This window comes from Eublepharis macularius, chromosome 4, assembly GCF_028583425.1.
Source record: "Eublepharis macularius isolate TG4126 chromosome 4, MPM_Emac_v1.0, whole genome shotgun sequence".
NCBI lineage: Eukaryota > Metazoa > Chordata > Lepidosauria > Squamata > Eublepharidae > Eublepharis > Eublepharis macularius.
Window position 1 is genome coordinate 34,020,031 of NC_072793.1, and position 24,164 is coordinate 34,044,194.

The window sequence follows — 24,164 nt, forward strand, 5'->3', positions numbered from 1 at the left end:
ACCACAACTATAGAACTACTAATTTTCCCAGTGGTTCTTGGGATATGTTGGTGTTGCATAAATAGCGTTGCAGGGTTCTTCTCAGCTTGCCTCGCCGTAAGTGCAGCTTGATAACTTCATGTTTTGGAGAAAAGCTTGGTGGCTGGTTGAAACTCGGTGTTCCTATCGCAACTGAACTGGGCTTGTATGTTATAATGTTATGAAAACCTTGGCTGTGTCCTTTTCCCATTGCAGTGTGTACAAAGGGGGAGAGAGAGAAGCTGGGGGGGGGTGGAAAGCTCGTGTCTTGGCTGTGCTTTGGGAACAAGTCTGAAAATAGCCTTGCAGAATGTCAACCAATGGGAAGCTGCAGAGGTGTGAAGTAACCAGTGATTCAAATGATTTGAGCTGGTGACCCTTCAGCTCTAGCTCTGATTCTGAATGCTATATCCCTTTCCGTAGAACCTCACTCTTGGCCCCAGTTGGCCAGCATAGCCTTGGGATCTAGTGTCGCACCTGCTTGAGAGTTTGTTTGGCAGGTGCTGCAGTTCATGTCCTTACATGGAGGAGAGCTGCTTTATTGCAGAACCCGGCTGCTTCCACCAAGTTCCTTGAGGTGGTTTTGCTCCTTTTCTTGCTACACAAAAAGAGGCGTTCCAGGAAATGCACACAGATCAATCTTGTTGGATGAGGCACGGGTTGGTTAGTTTGGGCTTGCATGCACACCTACTCCAGAGGCTCCGAATGGAAGAAAGAGTGCTAATTTAAAAAAAAAAAAAAAACAGCAATTGCCATCATTTAGTCCCAGCTTCCAAAAGTTTATTCAGGCTTTGGTTCTGGCGATTCTCAAGCTAGTGCCATAAACTAGTTAATTAAAATGGGAATCCAGTGGCAACTAATTAAAATTTATTCTAGCATAAGCTTTCTAGAGCTCGCGGTTTTACAACTGTAAAACCAATGAACAGAAAGGGGGGAAGGGTATTGCTTGCACTCTTTAAGATAAATTTATCAGCTTTGTCAGTCTTTAAAATGCCACTGGAATCCTGTTTTATTTTGCTGTTACAGATTATCATGGCTACCTCTGGAATTATAAACTGTTTAAAGTTAAATCGGATAAATACATGTATCTGTCACTGTTGGCCACAAAATGGAACCTCCATGTTCAGAGGCAATATACCTCTGAATCTTTGATTCTGAGAGAAGCATCAGAGGAAGGTTTCATGCTCTGTTTGTGAACTCCCACCGGCATTTGGTTGGTTGCTGTTGGAAACAGAATACTGAGCTTGGCCTGATAACAAGGATTCTTATCCTCTTAAAGTTCAGCCTCCCTCTGTCTTTTGAGATTTCACCAGGCGTTGCCTTCAAACTTGTCGTTTTTAAAATAAAGCCTTTAAAAATGTACAGTCTCATCTCAGTAGAAAAGAACACGTCCAAGTAACAACTGGGGCAGTTAGATGTCCTGGTTGCAACCACAAATACACCAGACCACCAGCGGCTCCCTGCCATATTTCCACGTAACATGAAAGGTATACATCACCTCATACACTAAAGGATAGAAATAGCCTTCCACAGAGCGTTACTTGTATAGTTAGTTGCTTTTACTGTCCAATATAATGCTGTCTTCCTGCTGTTAGGACAATTGAGTTTTGTGTCTGATACCAAAATCTGCACATCGGTGCCATGAAAATTCACAATATACAAAACTCTGAATATAAGTTCTTTGTTTTGTTTCAGAGTCCTTAGCCGAAGGATGATTTGGTCTTTTGTTTGTGGTAATATAAATGCCGCTGGTATCTTCAATTGTGAGAAAAGTTCATAGGATACAAAATGCTGGTTTCCTCCCTCCCCCACTGAACATACAAAACTGCATTATGCTGTCAAGACTATTGTCTCCCTGGCTAGCAGTGACTCTCCAAAGGTAGGGAGTTTTCCCAGCGCTTTTTAACTTCTGGGGAACAGCCTGAGACCTTCCGCATGCAAAGCAAATGCTTTCCCACTGCCCTTCCTATTATCTCTTTGGGCTTGGTTCTCACACGCATGTTTATCACTTCTTAAATTTGCATGCATTGAATTGAGTAATTGCAGCACCACCACAGACAGCATCCACATTGCCTCAAACACGGTGGTTTGCAATCAAATTGGTACACACATTCAGTTGTGAGTCATCAAGGGCTGACGTACAGACATGTTGGAACCTGTCTGTTGATTAAATGAAATCTGAAGAGACAGAGACTGAGAGAAACTTTGATTGCTTAGGGTCACCAGTCAGCGCTGTCTTTTATGCAGTCACCATGGAGGCTGCAATAGTCATAATTGTCAGGGTTAGGCTTTGTGTGGGCGGGTGGATAATGGCTGTTTCAGAATTCTCCCTCCCCCCAATGCATTTTGCTCCTTAATGTTTTGCCTTAGGGGCACTACGAATGATGTATCCGAGGTGTTGCAGTAATGCAACAATCTCTCTCTCTCTGTTTCTGGCTTCCTGACAGTCTGTTCCTAAAATTCAAGACTGGGAATGGCACCTCCTACACTCCTCCAAGATCGATGCTCCCATCACAATGGGGACTGCTCTGTGGAATACGACTAATTTGGGTCCCTATTTAATAATAGCTGCGCCATAGCTTGTAGTCAGTGGCTCGACTGTCTTTTCCTTCCCCTTAGTATTATACCAGAACTCCATCTTTGCTTTATGACCAAAGAAGCAGACTATTTTCTCCGTATGCCACACTAGCATGGGGGTGCTCATTTTCACCCCTCAAAATGGCAAACACAAACAAGGCTACCTCACTTTTCCACTGCAGCAACACTTGATCATTCCATATACCTTTTGCCTTTTAATGCATTTGTTTTAGTTCTTTAAAGGCGGTGCCCTTTCCTCTCTTCAGCATAGGCATACACAGTTACATGCGTCCCTTTCTGAATGTGGTGCTCTCCCCTTTAAATAGGGAATTGCAAGGTCCTGGCATGAATGTTAAAATGCACTGAGCAGCGGCATGCATTGCCTGGTTGTAAGATCACTGCAAATGCAGCAGTAGCAGATGAGATGAAAAGCTGCTGAGCATCCACAGTGACTGCCAAGAAATGGAAACGCTTGCTTATTTGTTTTTATTTATATGCAAAGGGTTTTTATGCCCTTGTCATAGCAGCTTCCTGCTGGCATTTCATTGGCCAGAATTTGTTTGATTCTCTGGTGCCTCTTCTTTTTCAGGTATGAAATGTGGCAGTGCAATGGGGGATAGAGAGAGTGGCAGTGTATAGGCCAGTTCCCAGGGTTCCCTCTGCCCACTTCCCCCTGAGCACGTGGAATGTTTGCTCTGTAATGGAGCAGTGGAAACGGACAGCCAGAAGAAACAAAATGCTGTGCTCCTTTACAAATGGTGTGGTTTGGACAATGGATTAACTCTTCCAGAGCCAATTTCAAGTCTCTCCGATGCCATTTCTCTGGAACTATTAGTGGAGAAAGGCACAACTGCAGCAGTGGAGGGCATTTTCTGCCTTGCTTTGCACCACACATACTCTCTTGTATAAGCTTTTGCTCCCTACATAGAAGAGAGAGTGTTTGAGGAGGGAGATGATTTTTAGAAATTCTTCTTTGGAGCTAGGTTTGCCAGTCAACCAAGCTAAAATGTCCTGTCCCTTTATGAGAGGCTTAATCTGTAGCCCTGTGGTGCAGAGTGGTAAGGTGCAGTACTGCAGCCCAAGCTCTGCTCGCGACCTGAGTTCGATACTGGCAGAAACCAGGTTCAATTATCTGGCTCAAGGTTGACTCAGCCTTCCATCCTTCCGAGGTTGGTAAAATGAGTACCCAGTTTCCTGGGGGCAAAGTGTAAATGACTGGGGAAGGCAATGGCAAACCACCCCATAAAAAGTCTGCCAAGAAAACATCATGATGTGACATCCCCCTATGGGTCCGTAATGACTCGGTGCTTACACCTTTACCTAATCTGTAGAAATGGGCAGTTGAAGCTTTTCATAGCATTGGTTGTAAACCACAGCACTTGATAAATAACATCCCAGTAAGCCTCTATGAAAGGGACAGGGCATATTTTTTTCCATGGCAATAAGCACTGCCCCCCTCCTCCATCACCCTAATCTGTTGCTAAGGATCTCTAGACGCTTGGGAGCAGATTTCAAGGGGAAGGGGAGAGATCCATTCTGTGTACTTGTTCCATTTGCTATATCTGTCTCTGTGTGTGCCAGTCGGTAATTGCATGGCCACCTTGCCTTGTGACAGTGTGGCTAAAAGTCAACACAGGTGAACTAAAAACTCTGGCTCCCACAGTGTAAAACAACCATGTGGATAGGCTGTTGTTATCGCATACTACAAAGATTTCTAGGGGTGTCACTGAACTAGAGGTCAGGCATTTTTATCTCAGTTATGATGAAACACATGCAATGTTACTACTGGACCTGATCTCTTATCTTTACTTATATCAAATGGTTTACAGAAAAAAGAGGAGTAAAACTCAAGCATGAAACTAAACAATTATTATATGTGCATGCTAGTGAGATGATATGTGAAGACAGCTGTCTGTGATTGACGGGTGGCAAGTTGCTCATTCAGGTCTTGTACCATGGAGTAACCTCCCATGAATAGCCCGATACTGTTTTGCTAGAGTGGTAAAACTGGGTCCTTTTCCATTTCCTTCTGGATGAAATGGGTGGTCTGCATTTAAGCCTATTTGTATTTGAGCTCTGAGCCAAGATGAGTATTACAACCGACAGTGAGGCAAACGGTCTGATTGCTTCATCATACGTCCAGCTCAAATGACAGCCTTCAATGAACTATGCAGAGGGGGAAGTGGAAGGTCATTGTTACAAACTGAAAATCAATCTGGTTGTGTACCCTGTGACTGCCTGAACTTGCTATCCAGCTGACTTGGCCCTTAGTTAAAGCTTTATTTAGCAACACTGCAAAGGAAAACATTAAACGTATTATGGTTTTATGAAGTCAACGAGTAACTACAACTACAGTTTTCTGGTGTTCATGTGATAATTCTGGAAGTCATGGATCTCTGGATATGAGTTGTAGTCCGTTCAAAGATTTCTGCAGCATGTTCTTCTGCGCCAGATCTTTTAATCTCCTCCTCTGTGTCTAGTGTCAAAAATTACATGTGCTCAATAGAAGTGTAACACACCGAAGCTGTTTCTTGTTCTCTCTGTACTTATTTATCTGGATTTTTAGCAACTCCCTAGAAGTTCAGGGCTGCAACAGCAGGACTGTCTTTAGGGGGTCAAATTTGACATGATGGGAGAAATCCATATATGCCCATCTGTTCATATCTAAAGTGGGAGGTCTGGCGTTTTTAAGACAAAAATTGAGCTGAACCCAGCCTCCTTCTCCTCTGTGCTTTGGAGCTCTCAGCAGAATAAAAGCCAGCCTAGCTCCAATACCACTGGGCTGAAAGGAAAACGTTGGAAAAGGGGCACAGTCCCTCACTCGTGTGCTGTTTTTTAACTAATAACTGCACTTATATTCCACTCCTCTCGACAGATTAGAGCTCCACTCAAAGAGTTGAACAAAGTCAGTGTATTATCCCCACAATACCGCTGGAAGGTGGGGCACATGGTCCCTTGCTTATGTGCTGGGTTTTTTTTTTAAAGCACCAATTGCATCTAGTTCACCCTCTGCTGGCTAGATTTTTTTTAACCATCTAAAAGATCATTATAATTTGATTTTAAGTTCTTATTCCAGCTATGTGCATAATTTCTATTGATTTCTAATGTTTGTTTTCACAGATAATGAAAAACCATATTGAACTACTGATAATTACTGAAGCTGCCTTTAGCTTCATCACAATCAACTATTACTATGTGCAATTCACACTCATTATTGGGTCCCATCTGCACATGGTCATGAATGTTAGGATCACATAATTGCATCCCTGCAAACAAGCATTAATAAACATATGCCATGAATTTCTCTCTGGCACACAAAAAAGCATGTAAAAACACCCAGTCCTACCAATGCATCTTTAAAGTAATGTTCACTTACATTTATATGTAGTCAGGGCTTTTTTTCAGCAAGAACGCGGTGGAACGGAGTTCCGGCACCTCTTGAAAATGGTCACATGGCCGGTGGCCCCGCCCCCTGATCTCCAGACAGGGGAGTTTAGATTGCCCTGTGCACAGCAGCGCGGAGGGCAATCTAAACTCCCCTCTGTCTGGAGATCAGGGGGCGGGGCCACCAGCCATGTGACCATTTTCGCTGAGGGCGATTTAAACTTTTAAAAACTCCCCCTTGTTCCAGCTGACCCAAAGTGATGTCATTGTGCGGTCCTGAGTTCCACCACCTCTTTTCCCAGAAAAAAAGCCCTGAAACCAACCATGAGAGTTCTGAGAGGTCTGTCTTATAAAACACTACAGTGCAAAAATTCATTTGTGTGGTATTGTGTCCAAAAGGCCCACATGTGTTTCCAAAATTCCTTTTCCAATATTCACATGTTCCAAAGTGGGAAAGGTTAACCTCTATCCCTGCAGACATTCTGAAGGAAAAGCCTTCAGTTGAAACATGAATTCACCTTTCGTGCGCGAGACGTACAGCACTTTGTCATCACCATCAGTAATCTTTACATTAGGCCTTTCAGCTCGGTCAGTATGCTGAGCCAAGAGTTGGCCTCAGGGTACCTAGCTGAGATGAGATTCAGGTCGGGAAATTCCTAGCTCACATTCTTCATCAATCCCACCACCTGCACTGACAATATAAGCAAATGCTAACTAGTCTTACTTGAACAGGACCAAAGCTTCTCTCACACACGGTGCTTCTACAAACAGTTCCCCTGCCTATGTATACAAACACATTCTTTTGCAATGGGTTGTTATAACTTGGGCCAATTAAAGGCAGGGAAGCCGTGGGCAGGACCAAAGCAATATTTGCAACGTTCCTGTGAGTGTTGCACAGTTAATGGCTTTAAGGAAGGAGGCAGTAAGTGGGAAGAGCAGGCTGTCTCCTTCTGGCTTTGCAGGACCTGTGGGAGAGAGGTGTTTCCTAATGGTGTCCTGCCATACTCAAGCCCAGTCTTGAATTCTGCTGGCATTGTTTAGGACTGGGAAGAATCAGGAGGGAGGGAGGGAGTGGGCATATTGCTGCCTATGTGTGATACCAGTACGATTAAAAAGAAGTTACTTCCTTTTTCCTGCCAGCAACTGCACTTGCTCTTAGAGTGTGTTCGAGACTGAAAGTCTAGGGTTGCCAGCCTCCAGGTAGTGGCTGGAGATCTCCCGGAATTACAACTTGTCTCTAGGCCACAGAGATTAGTTCACCTGGAGAAAATGGCTACTTTTGGGGGTGGACTTTATGGAATTATGCCCTGCCCAGGTCCTTTCCCTCCCCAAACCCCGCTTTCTCCAGGTTTCACCCCCCAGATCTCCAGGAATTTTCCAACACGGAGCTGGCAACCCTATGAAAGTCGCACACACTTCCTAAGCTGCCTCACAAGGTTGTTAAGAAGATACAACGTGGAGGAGAGGAGAGTCCTGTAAACCACTGGGTCCCCTACTGTGGAGAAAGTCAGGAGGTAAAAGAAGTAAAAATAAATAAAACGCAGCGGCAAAAGGGTTGGAGGCCTACAGCTTCCCAGTTTCAGTTGTTCATCTCTAATGATCAGAAACATCTAAGTAGAGAAGTAAAAGTATTTTCTTAACAAATATAGCTTCCAACACTTCATCTCCAGACAGTAAGCAAATAAACCTAACCTGAGTGCCCCCTCCCTTTTTTTTTTTACATGCTGTTTGGAAATGTGGTTTGCTAGATGAATAATGTCCTCTGTTAGAAGAGATTTTCTAAATAAACCTTTGCTTTGTTCCGGTAGAGCAAACCTTGAAGCACCCTACCCCCGAGCTTACTTGGGATTTAATCGGAAGGAAGATGGTTGGTTGAAGCGTAGGAGAGTATACTCTCCAACGTTTACATTTTTAATTGGTACAGATACTACCATTTCCACACTACTGCATCAGTTCCTTGTGTGTGCTGAATTAATGTTCAGCTTTGCAGATTTAAATGCCTTCTTGGTCTAGTTGGATAGCAAAGAACAGTCCTATTTACTAGAGAAGTGGATCTCATTTTTTTTTTTGTACTGAACGAGTGGAATAGCTGGCACCTAAAAGACGCACATATCGTGTGACATTCAAATGTGCTTTTTAGAGTGAAAGACAGGTGTACTGCAGCATGTCTCAAATATTCTGAGCGCTATGACATTTGGAGGGGGCGATGCGTTGTGTGCAAATGTGTGTCTCTGCTTTGCTTATTTCGGTTCACTAAGGAGACTTGCGATAGATAAACTACAATGCACTTTCCTGTCATGTGAAAGAATATCTTGTGACAGGGGTTTCACAACCCTCATAGAGTAGGAGTTTCACTGGGCCTCTTCCATCTAGTCCATTTATAAAGTCTCATGCAAATGACTTCATTTGTTTTGCTTACTACGTATTGCAAAGTCCTGTACTGAATGTAAAATAACTGAACATGGTTTTCCCCTCAAGTCTTATGTTAGAAGGTGTGACTGAAATATTATAACAGGATCTGTCCTTTATTTGGGGGGGGGCAGTCTTTTACTACGTGAGTATGGTCAGTCAACATCAAGCTGAAGGTCTTTTGTTTTAAAATATTGTGACACCAACTTTTCGGTATTCAAAGATTGCTATATAAAACGATAGTAAAAACAAAATCAGTAAACAGGACATTTGCCCATTTATAATAATCCATCTATAATACCTGTATGTAGATGCTGTCCTAAAGTTCCTGGAGGGGGGGAATGCATGTTTGTTTGTTTATGTTATTTATGGTCCATCTTTCTCACTGAGACAGAAGGTAGATTACACAGCATAAATCGATATAATCAACTATGGGGACATTAAAACGTACAATAAGGTATACGTTGCAGAAATCTGAAAAGAAAGCATAAATTCAAATACAGAAATACAGAGATGGACCTTGCTGAAACAAGTTTGACATTACATATTAAATGATGCAGAAATTATGCAGTAGGAGCATATCTACATCAACAGACAGTACTCAATGGTACACAGTCCCTGTCCCTTTACCAAAGCATCTCTCGGAATCATTTCCTTACAGCACCGCCCTATTGTCTAAGTAAAAGGCCCTCCTGAATAATTCAGTTTTCCATCGTTCGTGGACAGCCAAGAGAATGGGAATCTTCTTGACTTCTTCAAGCAGGCCATTCCATAAGGTGGGGGCCACCACAGAGAAGGCATGTGTGTGGGCAGCTGTTGGTTTTGTCTGTTTGCAGCTTTGTTTATCTCACTTCACAGTTCTCTATGTGGAATTAGGGTGTGGGATAAGACATGGGAGTTCCCCTTTACACATTTTGGTGAAAGCACATGCCTTCTCCTGCTTCCTGTAACATGCATAAGAAGACCCTGTGTGGTTTCTCTTCCACAGCATGGTGTTCCAGTTTCGGTGTTGCAACAAATCTTTCCTGGCATGCTCGAAGCTCTTTTGAAATGAGTGAAAGAGCCAGTTGGCAAAGGGGGGCTTTGGGGAGGCCAATTAAAGTTGAGCAGAGGATGTGTAAAAGTGGTAGCAACAGCAGCAGCAGCAGCAAAACCTATATGTGTTATCCTTGGCCACCAGAGAAAAGACCAGGGGAGCCGTGACCGTTTTCTTTTTCAAGAGACAGAAATGGTGTTGCAAAAGGCAATTGCTTTTATGGGCTGATAGTTAACATTGCCTTGGCTGATCAATGGGGGCGGGGGGCGGGGAGAGAATGCCCTCTAGAAATCAGAGGCCTCAAGCTGCTTGTGGCTGGTACAGCTAGGAGGGAGTGTGTGTGATTGTGAATTAAGGGGATTTGGGTATAGGATGAGAAAAGCAGATGGGCAAAAATACCTTTTCTTGCTGTTACCTATTTTATTAAACTACAGCAACTTTCTTGCCTTTTCGGTATGACCCAGTTCACATTTGTTTTGACAGTTTGATCCAGTTTGATGTGTTCATGATTTATAAGCTTTTACTTATTAGCCACCTCCAGCAGGACTGTGAGGAGGTGTAGTAGTAGTAGTAGTTTATATTCTATTATTTATGTATTTATTTGTTTATATAACCCAAGCCTTGTAGAACATTAAATGGAATCTGGAATTGTATTGAAGTGCACGCGGTACAAACCTCCAATCTAAAAGAAAGGTATGGTTTGGAATGTTTATGGTCCATTGTTTTCGATGGAGCTTACTCCTAAGTGTTTGTACAAGGTGGTCATATTAAGTCCTAGGACTGCAAGTAACCAACTCATCCCATTTGAGTTCTATGAGACTTGTGACCAAACTTTCTCTAGATGTGAGCATTAATCTCAACCATTATCATAATGTCACTTGGCTACCCTAACTCAAAGGTGATGATGTTGTGTTTTGTTGGGGCAAGTTGATAGAATATGAAGCAGAGGTACTCTACTACATCAAAAGTAGAGTTAACTAAAATGAAACGTGGCACTTTCCTACTCTGCCTCTGTTTTGATTGGCTTCCTGAATTTCACACAAAGGACCAATGAACCCAGTTCAATCTTCATAACTCCCTGTGCACTAGTAAAACCAGATGTGTTGTAAACTAATGGTTTGCTTCCATTAGGCTGGTATATTTATACCCCACCTTTCTGTGGGGAATATGTACGTGTTTCCATTTCAGTCATGAAAGAGTTAAACTGTGTTACCTACTTAATTAGTAAACTTAATTTGCATGTAACCATTAGGGCTTCGAGCAAGGATTCCGCCATAGAAGGGGGGGGGAGTCTCTAAGCATAATGAAGTAGAATTAGGATTTTCTATTGGGCAACTTGTTTATTGTGGGGAGCAATTAAATCATGCTATATACTGAAGTTTTATTGCTCTTTGTCCAGTTAACCAGTTCAGCCTTCCCTCCTCTCTCTCTCTATACTAGCAAGATGTAGTCTATTAGCAATTTGTTATTTTCTTCCAAAAAAATTATCCTTTAGTAAAGTATTCTTACAGAGCTACACTGGAGTATATGTCTATTCTCATTACTTCCAATGCGCAGTCTCAGAATAATCTCTGCTGATTTCCAACACTTTCTTCTTGGCTCAAGGTGATTTATAATAATAATTAAAACATTCCAAGTTAGAACAAAATACACTTGAACCACTATATGATACTGGCTCTTTGTATTCTCTTCTTGCTCAGGTAATGGAACAACAAAATGTCCATAAGAAAGCTTTGGTCCAGAGCACTTGCTTATGTTAAATTACCACTGGAAATCTAGCCACAATTCCAAAGAGCAAAATGGATTCAATGATTATAGGGGCAGTGAAAATGGTCTTCAATTATGGCGTTAATAACACTGGACCTTTGGGAGCGAAATAGGTGGGGAAAGTAGGCAACCTGTGATCAGGGTAACAGAAAACGAGAAAGCCACTACTTTCACTGTCTTAGAGAGAACATGCAGAGGAAAACCAGCCATTTACTTCCCACTGAAGTTACCTTTTTGTTCCTGGAAAAAGTGTTATTTGTGCAGAGAGGTTTAAATGCACTACTGGCTGTCAACCATTGCCTAAGTTTTCACGTGGTCTTTGAGCGTGTTCCTAAGTGAAGCGATGGGTGGAATGTCCTGTGTAGAATGAATGAAAGAGTCAGAATGGATGCCTCATCAATATAGTCCAGAATTCATGAATGAAAGAAACAAAAAGGTGCGTTCAGCAGGAGTTGAAAAAGTGATTTTTGTAACTTGTCTCCACCAAGGAGCTAATTAGCAATTAGAAACTGTAACTCAACTGGTATAGATCATCTGTAGCAATAAAAGATGGAAACTCCTTTTAGACAAAGTACCCAAAAGGCGTTTCTGTAAATAAGTCCTGAGATTTAGTGAGCCTTTATGCTTTTACTTGTTCGATGTAATAATAGTTCTCCAAAGAGCAGCAAGCTCGTCCTCCTCAAATCCCTGTGGAGTCCTAGCGCAATCCATAATTGCATGCACAGCTCCCACTGCCTTCCAAAGTACAATACCAACGTGTAGAGTTGGCAGCCCTTTTTACTGTATGCTTGTGTGTTATAAGAAAGGGCCAATTTTAGAACATCCATCCTTGCTTCAGTGTAGGCAGACAGATCATTCAACCCCTCCAAAGACTGGTGTGAAACATGGGCACATTGCACATAGGTTTCCTGTCAGTGGCGTGTGTCCGAATGTGAGCTTACAAACGGGTGGAAGCTCCCAGGAACATTCAGATTCTAAGCTAAAAGGAGCAAATTATTCTAACCCTCACAGCAGGATCTTCATAAAAGAGACACAATTTTTTTGAACTGTGTATCATTTTTGCTGTGTAGTGCTGGCTGGTATTTTGTTGCCCTGTCCTGCTGTCCCACTCCTGGCCATAGCATTCATTCTCTGTGTGGCCTTTCTTTCTATTCCCTCCTATTTCCAGCAGACAGATGGGGGTTGCATTGCCACATTTAGCTCCACCAACTCCTTTTCCTTTGGCTGGAAGTGGAAAGAAAATGGGAATGCTGATGCACAGCTAGGCTGTCCCACTAGTGCATGTGCCCAGTTTTCATAGGTCCTTTCTCCAGTGTGAGAAAGTCAGATTCTGCATGTATGTGCGTACCCTATCAGGCTTGCCCACCGAGAGCCACAATGCCTTAGGCATTCTTCCACAGGCCTGCTGAATTTTTGTATGCTAAAGGTACACTTTTGCTCTGCTGTTTGTGCATGTGAGAAAGATCCCTTTCTTTTGAACATGGCTATGCAAGCATGGATTAAGGGGGGATGGTAGATCGTCTGAGCCCATCCTGTGCAGTGAGTGGCGTAAGACTCCATTGCTCCTTCTGGGGGTCGTGGTGGTGAGGGTACTGCAGGAGGAAGTATTTTAGAAGAAACAGGTAGGGAGTAGCATTGTGAAGTGAAAGGGTAGGGAGAATGGGAAATGCAGAAGCGATAGAATGTGTTGGGTTGTGGCATGTGCAAACTGAACACATGCATGCATTACCATGAAAACTCCAAACACATACTAAAAATAACCCATGCACACTTGACTCTTGCCTATATAACAGTACATTTGGTAAATGTTCAGCATCAGAGTTTGAAAGAGCAGATAAGCAATACAACAATGCACTGAATTGCTCAAAAGATATTCTCCAAATACTTTATAAAAGATCAATATAAATTCATTCAAAAAGCAATGAACAATCAATTGCTACAATGTAACTACAACTGTTACGCAAGCTCAATGCCAGAAATACAGCAAGGTGTTACAACACTGAATAGCATATATGCCCTCAAGCTAGAAAACAATCTTACAAGTTCTCTTGTGAGTGTGTTCCAAACTTCAATGCTGAGGACTCCCGCTGTTGATGCGGGAACAGATGAAAATTCCCCCGGGAAGAGGTGGAGGGGAGCTGTGACTCTGGGAGGAGATGATGTTGTAATCTTCAGGTGGGACAACAAGAAACATGGGAGACCCCCGTGGTGGGCTCCCCCGCCCGACAAGCTTCCGGATATCTTAAGCTCGTTTCATAAGCACTTCTTCATGGGGCGATATTCCTCCCACCAAGATGTAATCTCTCTATACCATAAAAAATCAGACCTGAATTCAATATCTGTTCTCACTTCCCGTAGTGAGCAATCCCCCCCATCATCCCATGAACTCACCCGACTCTCCCACTAGAAAATAAACTCCCATGTGCTAAGTCTCAACACACCTTCAGGGACCAAATTGCAAATGCTACACCCACTTTCAGGGACCAAATTGCAAACGCTACACCCACTTTCGGGGACCAAATTGCAAACGCTACACCCACCTTCAGGGACCAAATTGCAAACGCTACACCCACCCTTCTTAAGAGGTCCCGCTGTATGTTATAATGCTCTTCATGTCGCGCTACATATAGAATGGTGTAAGTTAAAGAGATCGAACCGCTGTGTTGGGAAGTATAGTGTTCTACTAGTGGTGCCTCCATAACTCTATGACGTATTCTGGAGATGTGTTCACTGATCGGAATAGATTTTTCGCCTTCAAACGTTACAGCCAAATGGCCTTAATTCGGACTTGAACTTGAGCTGTTTCCTGGGTTGAACTTTTAGTACACACAGGCTCTCTCTCTCACAGTATGCTGTAGAAAAAATATATATACATACCACTTTAATTGGTGACCAGTCAATTGAAAATATATATATTGAGGGTGGGTGTAGCGTTTGCAATTTGGTCCCTGAAGGTGCGTTGAGACTTAGCACGTGAGAGTTCATTTTCGTGTGGGAGAGTCGGGTGAGTTCATGGGATGATGGGGGGGATTGCTCACTACGGGAAGTGAGAACAGATATTGAATTCAGGTCTGATTTTTTATGGTATAGAGAGATTACATCTTGGTGGGAGGAATATCGCCCCATGAAGAAGTGCTTATGAAACGAGCTTAAGATATCCGGAAGCTTGTCAGGCGGGGGAGCCCCCCATGGGGGTCTCCCATACGTTTCTTGTTGTCCCACCTGAAGATTACAACATCATCTCCTCCCAGAGTCACAGCTCCCCTCCACCTCTTCCCGGGGGACTTTTCATCTGTTCCCGCGTCAACAGCGGGAGTCCTCAGCATTGAAGTTTGGAACACACAAGAGAACTCATAAGATTGTTTTCTAGCTTGAGGGCATATACGCTATTCAGTTTTGTAACACCTTGCTGTACATATTTTGGTTGGTGATGATTTGGAGATGTTTAGAGGCTCCTTTTGGGATGGGGGTGACAGCAGAGATGAAAAGAGCAAGAGTCCAGTAGCACCTATAAGACTAGCAAAATTTGTAGTAGGGTATTGAAGAGATGAATTTAGGGCTTGTCGGGGCTCGTGGATTTCCTCAAGGGCCATTCATTTCTAATGGCAGAAAAGAAATGAGAGTCCCAACTCAGTGGAATCCTTCCAGATCTCAAGAACTTTGTCTTATTTTAAAGACCTTTTCATAATTACTGTTTCCATTAAGTTCTCTAACATTAACCAGCTACAAACTGGTTAAAAATACTCTGAAGTATCCTGAGACCTGGTTTGTTATTTACCGAGGACAATCTATATTTGCTGAAGCTTACCACTCTTGTACTCAACACTTCCATTTGCTGTTTTTTTTCCCAGTATGTATTACATACAGTCTTTGCCAAACAATACATCTGAATAATATTTAGAGGGTCCCCCCCCCCACACACGGGAACAAATATTAAAGTATTTAATGCAAATAATTCTTAGCAATTGGCAGAGGGTTTGAGGAGGGTAGAATATTCCTTTGGGCCCAGGTCCTCCAAGGATGGTTAACCTGCCTCTCAGCTGACACTATGTGTACGATTCCCATAGTTATCGGGATTTGGGAACAAAATGCTAAGGATTTCCTGAACTACAAGAGCAGGCTGGCCTCTGCAGCAAAGAGGCATATTTAAGTATTCACATCTCCACTTCTATCCATGTCTTTCATGCTGTATGTCAACTGAAGATTTGTGGGTATGGAAGGCACTTGCTTATGTGCCTCCCATCCACACACAGATATGCAGAACTGGCAAAGGCGATGTTTTTGAGAGTCTTCTGGCCAGGAAAATGTTTACAAAGATGGAACCAGCTTCAGGTACCTGCAGGAAATGCCCCCCGCCCCATATTAATCCCTTCTCATGTTTGCTGTATGGAAGGCTGAAACTTTGAACAAGATCAGATCAGAGGAACATTTCCTTGTTCCACCTTTGTGTCTACAGTTTGTTGAATGGAGCAAGCCTTTGCACTCTTGTAAATTCATCTACAGCTTCAGATGTGCTCACGACAGTGATACTAATGCATCATTGCTGTGGGGAATGCTTGTTTAAATTAGATGCAATTTTTTGTTTATTCAAAGGATCTTTAGTAAACTTTTAACACCCCCCCCCCAAGGAAGATGGAAAGAATTTGCTGTGCCATGCAGAATAATCCTCCTAAGTGCAGAGTTGATTCTTAGGGGGAGGAAGGGCAGTGTATACAAAAAGTAGAAATTCAGCAAATGTAGCAGTTACCAGATCCATCCCATCACAAACTTCTCAAAGTTTGTAGAGCCATAGGAACCAGTGGCCATCACCCCACTATGAATGAATTTCATAAGTTACTTAGCAGTACTTCACTCTTGCAGAATTCTGGCAGACGTTTTGCATCTGCAAATTTTAAAACTCTAGAATTTGTTGGCTACTATTGCCTAGTGTCCTCCAGTGCAATACATTATCTTCTTTTTGCCTCCTGTATTCCATTCTTTACCATATTCTCAGTTTTACATCTTAATGAAGAATGTTAGTGAAATCAAGCAAAAAACTCTGGAAAGGGGCAGGGGTAGGGGCTCTCACTTGGCTCTGCATGCCAGGGAAGATCGGTGGCAGGCCAGTTTCTCATTCACCTCTTCTTGAGCTTCTGCCATGCACGGCATCAAATGAAGCTGGTGCTGCTGTTGGCACAGTGGGCTCTTTGCCAGTCAGCCACAGCACCTGGGGTGGAACATCTCTTGAAAATATAGCCAGTGTAAGAACTGCCCCACAGCCTCTAGCTGCAGTGCGCTAGCGCCTCTGCACTCAACAGCGCACCAGAAACCTCCCATTGCATCTCGAGCCAGTGTGCAGTGTTCCTGGCCTAAGTGTTTTCAGTATGATGTAACTGGGCATGGAAAGAGCAGCAGCCATATGGTGGAACTGACGTTATATTTTCCGCCTAAAGCTTACTTGGTTTGGAAAGTTTCTGGAATTCTAAAGTGATGATTTGCAAGGGAGTTAAAGTTTTGGTCACCCGAAAGTAGAATTAGATGCTTGTCCAATTGAAGGAGACTGAGCAAGTCAAGCAAACCTGAGATCAAGGGAATAAATGTTCTCCTTGTGAAGCCCACAAATATTTTCCCTTGGTTCCTTTGCTATTTTGGGCTTTATGAAGTTTCTCATTCACTCATGTAGTTATATCATGTGGTTATGGGGACTGAAGTTGGCCAGCCAACAGCTTAAACCCTCTTAAATTTTGTGCAGCAAATAGCTTAAGTATATGCCATCCTTTCATGCTTTGATGTAAACTCTCTTTGACCTACAGAGGGGGCAGACTCTTTAAGCAGGAGTTTCCTTCCAGTGACAAACGGGATTTATTTTTGCCCTCAATAAATGACTGTCCTCAGGAAGCTTTCCTGCTGTGCTTTGTATCAAACACCTACTCTCTAAATTCTCAAGTTTAGAAACAAATATTAATTTCTGACTCTGATGAAGTTATTGATTCCAAGTTCAGTAGGAATAGCAGCAGGACACATTTTGGTGCACTTGTACCTCCTGTACCTTATGGCCCTTACCTTCCAAGATAGTTTGGTGTAGTGGTTAATCTGGAGAGTCAGGTTTGATTCCCCACTCCTTCACTTGAAGCCAGCTGGGTGACCTTGGGCGAGTCACAGTTATCTGATGCTCTCTCAGCCCCACCCACCTCACAGGGTGATTGTTGTGGGGATAATAATGGCACACTTTGTAAACCGCTCTGAGTGGGCATTAATTTGTCTTGAAGGGCAGTGTATAAATCGAATGTTGTTGTTGGTATTATAAAACCACAGCAGCTAAATACTGCATGTCCCAGCATGCAATGGAAAGGCTGCTGGGTGCTGGGAGTTGTAGTGTCTCTCTACCATCACACCCCAGTAATGGCTGCAGGATAGAAATCTGCTGGATCACAAAACTGATTGCTGTTTTCTGTACTACTACTACCTCATTTTTACATGGCTGATCTATGATTATTGACATAGATGATTATTGACATAGATCATGATTATAGTACATGCTGGTTTAGTGTAGTGATTAAGAGCCGCAGGATTCTAATCTGGAGAACCATGTTTGATTCTCCACTCCTCCACTGGAAGCCAGCTGGGTGACCTTGGGTCAGTCACAGCTCTCTCAGAGCTTTCTCAGCCCCACCCACCTCACAGGGTGATTGTTGTGGGGATAATAATAACATACTTTGTAAAAAGCTCTGAATGGGTGTTAAGTTGTCTTGAAGGGCGATATATAAATTGAATGTGGTGATGATGATGATGACATGGAAGAAAGAAAAAAGGGGAGGTAATGATGCTTAAAACCAGTATGCCCATTTGCTACCCAGTTTAAACAGAGGATTTTGTATTGAAGAATGCATTTTCTTGGACAAATAAAAGGGATGACCTGCAGGACCACTGAACCCCAGATTCCACAAAAGGAAGAGTTGTCCACCATGTTCCCCTTCCCGCAAGCAACATCACTCTGTGGAAGAGGCAGGAGCCATCTCCTCCTGTAGACATAGAGCACAATGTCCTTGGTCCTGCGAGGGCAGCAGCACGTCTGCATAGTCTTCCTCCCGTTTCATTCACTTGTTATCGTCTGGCTTTCATCTCTAAGAACTAGGTTCCCATTAAGGTACAAGGCAGGAGTCCCTCTGCTTATGCTGACTGCTGGTCGGATCTCTGGCGCGAGGGAATTTCCACGCGTAGTTCTAGTGTTTCTCTGTCCTGCATACTGGGGTCTTCTGTGACCCTTAAAGCATTCGGGGACATCTCAGACTTCTCACCTAGTGATTTAGCTGCAAACCAAAACAACAGCAAGAGCTGGGGTTAAGTCACCCTTGGTAGAAGAGACAGTGTTACCAACCGGTTATCCATGTGTGCACTCAAACTATTTTCCTTTAGCAATATTCATTTATATTCCGCTCTCCCTGCAGAGGGGTCTCAGAGCAGATCACGTCACGATGTAAAAACAGGTAGGATAATAAAAACAATCCCAGTTTATAAAACCCAGCGGCACTCACATTGTCCCTCCCTCACCAAAACCCGTGGGGTGGGTGGCGGACAGATGATATATAGACTTTGGCGGGGGCGGGGGGGGCGGGAATGTTCAATACTAGATATTGTTGTGAACCTCAGTTCGAGGCTTAGTTGGTTAAAAAGGAAGAGCAGTGCCTATCTGCATGGAAGCCATTGATCCGACACTCTAAGCCCCTCTGTAATCAGTTCCATGTGGCTGGCTGTAGTCCGTCTGTGATGTGGAAGGGCAACTTTTATGCTTGTTTCAGGAGTGTGTGTGTGTGGGGCGGTAGGTGTTCTAACTTTTGTTTGGATAGAAAAAGTGTCCTCACTAACACAGAATACGATGTATTCAAATTAAAGCCTTTCAGCATCCTTTAAAACAGGCTCTTAAGCACGCAAGTAACTTTCATTCTACCAGTGATTTTGACTGCATGATGTAAATCTTGCTGGCAAGAATGTGGGAATCTTTGGGGTGGGGAACATACGACCTGGGTAGGTTCTAATTTTGTTCAGCTCCCTAGAAAAGATGCTAACAGAAGCTGGGAGATTAAGCCTCCTTAGCAGGAGATATAGGTGCAAATGCACTGAGAAAAGGTCCTGGGATTAAGCCCTGGCTCAATTTAAGCCTGTTACTGTCTTTTCACACAATGCCATTTGTAAATGAGTCTGTGTCAATTTTGTATCACTGTCGCTTGCAAAAGCCTCATTTGGAAAAACCTGGGCCTTTCGTTGCCCTTCGTAGCATGATTGAGGCCACATAAAAAACTAGCACAATTAATTTCAAAGCTATAGCACAGCACAGACTATTCCACACTGCACAAACTTGCTTAATAGTCACATGTGTGGCGCAGAGTGGTAAGCTGCAGTACTGCAGCCCAAGCTCTGCTCACGACCTGAGTTTGATCCCAGCGGAAGCCAGATTCAGGTAGCCAGCTCAAGGTTGACTCAGCCTTCCATCCTTCCGAGGTTGGTAAAATGAGTACCCAGTTTCCTGGGGGTAAAGTGTAGATGACTGGGGAAGGCAATGGCAAACCACCCCGTAAAAAGTCTGCCAAGAAAACGTCGTGATGAGACGTCCCCCCATGGGTCAGTAATGACTCGGTGCTTGCACAGGGGACTACTTTTACCTTTATATACATATGTATGTGTGTGTGTACACACACACTGTTGAGGGCATTGTAAAAATTACAAATGCTTTTTCAAAAGCATGTGTGCAAACTTGTGAGGAGATGTGATCGGCTGGCCGTCTCTCCACCATGTGTATACGTTTTGTGCACCTAGCTCACAAAAAGTGCATTTGACTCACGTGTTGCAGAATGTGTTGCTAATTTTGTAATGTGTAAAGCCGCTCAGGGACCAGACGGCAATAGGATGGCATACCCACTTACTGTCTCTCAACATCCACATGTAAATTGGCAGCAGAACCGCACTGGCCCTCCCATGCTCGCTTTTTTGCATAAAATTAATTTCATCCAGATGATTTCATTTCTCTGCGCACTGATGGGGCTTTCCTTTCCCTTTCACCCTCATCTTTCCTGCTTTCCAATCTCTATCCCCACATAAATCTGTGCGGGACAAGCCAAGTTCACCGGCAGGTCCCGTGTATTTCCGTGTTCATTGCTGGTAAGTAAACAGTGTGCTTGGGCTAATCTAAGCAGATCCATGATTTCCTGCCGTGCTTTTCAATCAGTCTGGCAGGCAGTCCAATTGTTCTAACTGACTATGTTTGCAAGTACAGATCTCAGATGTGATCGTTCAGCACCTTGGTGCTACCAGAAGGGAGTTCTCTGTAATGGACAGATGGGGTGGCAGGAGCTGAGATGGCAAACAGGTCTACAATCAGTTAGTCAGTGACTGTCATCTCAGTGGGAGCTTTTGCAAAAACGGGCTACCAAGGGCTTGTTTGCCAAACAGTCTGAAGCAATGGCTACTGTCCCCCTGCAGAGCTTTAAAAAAATTATAATTGCCTTTTGTTGTTGTTCTGTTGCTTACACACCACGCCACCCTCTGGTTTGCAGCAGAGAGGGTAATGAAATGTTGCAGGAATGACCCTTTATCTATGCAGTAGGTAGATGCTCTCTGCCTCATGTCTGAAATCCTAATGGCATTCATGTATTTAAATCTGTTACTAGTATTGCATGTGGGTCCAAACAGAAGCCTTTATAAAGGGCTCTTTTTGCCGTGAGTCTGCAGAAAAGTTCATGGGCGCAGTGGCCAGGACTGATAATTCCCTAGGGGGGTGGGGACCATTTGGGCTAGGGAGCCAATAAGCTGCAGTTTTTAACTAACATCCCTTTCCTGGGAAATAGGAACAGCAACCAACAAGCTACTGAAGGTTTTGCAGAAAGTTGATCTGGGATCAGGCACAAAATTTAACAACCTGAATATCTCATTTTGGTTGGGTTTGTGTTTTTTTTTGCTTAGACAAGTGGGGGGGTGGGTAGGTTAATTGCAGAGAAGCAAATTTTTGCTCAGGTCCTGGCCTGGTTTCTGAAATTTCATTAGGTAACGGCCATACACTTTTTCTGAGTACTGTGATTCCTACCCTAGGGATAAAATCTGCAGAGAGGTACAGTACAACAGAATGAGCATATATAGCCAAACTAGTTCACTAGTCTTATTTTTTTCCCCCAAAGAATTCTGGTATAAGGCCTGATGGGCTCTGAGCATTACTTCCGGTAGGAATAAAATGTTAAGAACAACTGTAGAGTCAAAGTAGAAGAAAACAGTGTGGACGATGGAAAATCTGCCTGCTTAAGCACCCAAGAGCTTATAGAATCCTGGAAGGGAAGATTTGTAAGGAATTTCCAAGTTGCTTATCGGCCCCAATCCAATGATTCCTCATTGCTTATTTCCTCCGCTAGAAAACTTCATGGTTGAGTGTCTTATCACAAGGCAATGAAAGTAGCTCTTCTGATAACAAGATTGGGATTCTTGAAAATTTGTAATTAAAAAAAAAGAAACTCCTGATGAAGAATAAACGGCCTGATGAAAGACTGACCTTCCTTATTGCCTCAAAATGTGGAGAGAGTGAAAGAACCAAACAAAAAGAAATTTGCTTGCTTAAGCCCTTAATATCCTGACGGGAGGAGATTTGGAGGAGGGGAATTTCCCAGTCCCTCCCCACTTGCCATTTCTCAGAGGCGACTAATCACGTAAAACCAATGCATGTTTATGTTTCAATCTAAAAGTTTATCTCAAAAGCAACCATTTGTGGATAGTTTCTGTCAGGGCTTTTTTTCTGGGAAAAGAGGTGGTGGAACTCAAGACCACACAATGACATCACTTTGGGTCAGCTGGAACAAGGGGGGAGTTTTTTAAAGTTTAAATTGCCCTCGGCGAAAATGGTCACATGGCCGGTGGCCCCGCCCCCTGATCTCTAGACAGAGGGGAGTTTAGATTGCCCTCCACGCCACCAAGCGTGGAGGGCAAACGGTGTGAAGGGCAAGCGGTGTGGAGGGCAATCTAAACTCCCCTCTGTCTGGAGATCAGGGGGCGGGGCTACTGGCCATGTGACCATTTTTAAGAGGTGCTGGAATTCCGTTCCACCGCATTCCCGCTGAAAAAAAGCCCTGGTTTCTGTCCTGTTCCAGTAAGACATCATTTTATTTTTTTTTTTTAAATAGAACAACAACAAAGTCTTAGTGAACTATATACAATTATATGCATAATGTGAAATTTGTGAAATGCTTTAGTTTTTATACAGGAATAAGGAAATTAGATAATAAACGTCATGCCAATATAGTTAAAACAAAGACAACTAGCATTTTTTTTTCAATTATTTGATAGTCGTTGCTTCAAATCTGAGTAACAAAAAGTAAATGCTTAGGTGGAGAGTGATTTGTATTGGAAATGAATTCAATGAATGGTAACCATTTTGCAATAAAATCAGTTTCTTTCAAATAGTGTTAAGACATCATTTTAAAGGCAAAGTACAAATCACGGAAAGTGTAAGAGAAGTAGAAACTTGAAGCAATTGGTTGGGCATAGAAGTTCCTGATAAACCTAAGCTGAGCCTTATAGTACCTGACAAGCTGCGCAAAGACACTTTGGCAGTGTGAGGACGAACTGGGAGGTTGCCGATGTCAATGAGTGTCGGCGGATGTCTTTGTGAGGAGGATCGAATGAGTTTGTTTCTCAGTCTTGGAGTATCTGATGGGGGAAGCACAAATGGTGGGGAAGAAGAGAGAGAGAGGATCAGTGTTTCTGTTCAGTACCTATGAATGGGTAGCCACTTGGTAGCCTCTAATAAGGTCAGTTCTGACAGCCTTTTAAAATAGCGCTTACATAATTGTGACCAGGAAAAGGGGTCATATCCCACCCGCAGCCCCTGCACAGGGGACTCAAAACTCACGGTCCTTTGATGTGATGGATGGGAGCTGTGTGTCCATCCGTCCCTTGTAGATATGACCATCAAGGCCCAATATATCCACTTCTTCATGCTAGGAAACACAGAATAGACTTCAGCTTCGCTTCACCAAAACTTCACTATAAGCCCGCCATCAGATCTAGCTTTTATGAGTTTGAAACGTTTACTGCAGGAGGGCCCCACTTCAACTTTTCTGCAGAACAGGCTTGCCAGACTGCAACCCAGAGATCTATGCAATATCTTTAAATTCCTGAGGTCGTGTGACTTCTGCCCATTCGTTTCTTGTTCCCAGTCCACAACTCTCTGTTTTCAATTACAGTTGCCTTATTTCCTGCATTATCGGGAAATTTAAAGGAACAGATTGGATCTCTGGGTTGCAACCTGACCACCTTACTGGATGGTAAAGCCTGCAAAACACTGGAAACACGCCCCCCCCCCTCAGTAGATGGATGCATGCAGCCAATGCTACAAAATCCAGGTAGATTTTAATCTGAACTTGTCTGTTCTGTCATATTTTAGTTCCCTCTATTAAGCTAGAAATCAGCCAGTCCTCAAAATTAGTCTTCCAGTGTGTATCTGCAAGATTTAAGAGATCCTCTTCCTCCCAGGCTTGTCTAATAAGAATTGCAGTTTGCTTTCAAACAAACTTCTAGACCAGTGATGGTGAACCTATGGCACGCAGAGCCCTCTCTGGGGGCACATGAGCCAAGTTGCCGGATCGCTAGGTCCAGGGCTCATTTGGAGGGGGAACACCTGGAACAGTGTTCCGGTAGCTCTGAACAGAGATCACGTGGGTTTTGGCCCTGCCCACGTGATTCCTTTTCCTCAGCGCTGCCTCCCTGCTGCCCGTCTCTGTAGCAGCAGGAAGCAGAGGCAGCAGCTGGGCTGCTGGGGCTATCTTTGTGAAGGAGGGTAAGCTGCTTTGATTTCACTTGCTTTACTTTCATTCATGACTCGTGAGTGAGTGAGTGAGTGAGTGAGTGAGTGAGAGAGAGACTGACTGACTGACTGACTGACTGACTGACTGACTGACTGACTGCAAGCCGGGCTGCTGGTGTAAAGAAGGGCAAACTGCTTTGATTTCACTTGCTT

General features: G+C 43.4%; 1 protein-coding gene across 1 annotated transcript in view; it reads right to left on the reverse strand.

The window, feature by feature from the left end:
* Positions 1-18,072: 18,072 nt before the first annotated feature.
* QRICH2 (glutamine rich 2) overlaps positions 18,073-24,164 on the reverse strand; it is a 47,541-nt gene continuing 41,449 nt past the window's right edge. Inside the window, exons 18-20 of the mRNA XM_054976314.1 lie at positions 23,058-23,145; positions 22,730-22,855; positions 18,073-18,480 (exon numbers count right to left, since the gene is read on the reverse strand). Of these exons, the coding sequence (XP_054832289.1) occupies positions 18,341-18,480; positions 22,730-22,855; positions 23,058-23,145 (354 nt within the window). The 3' untranslated portion in view covers positions 18,073-18,340. The remainder of the gene's footprint in view (positions 18,481-22,729; positions 22,856-23,057; positions 23,146-24,164) is intronic.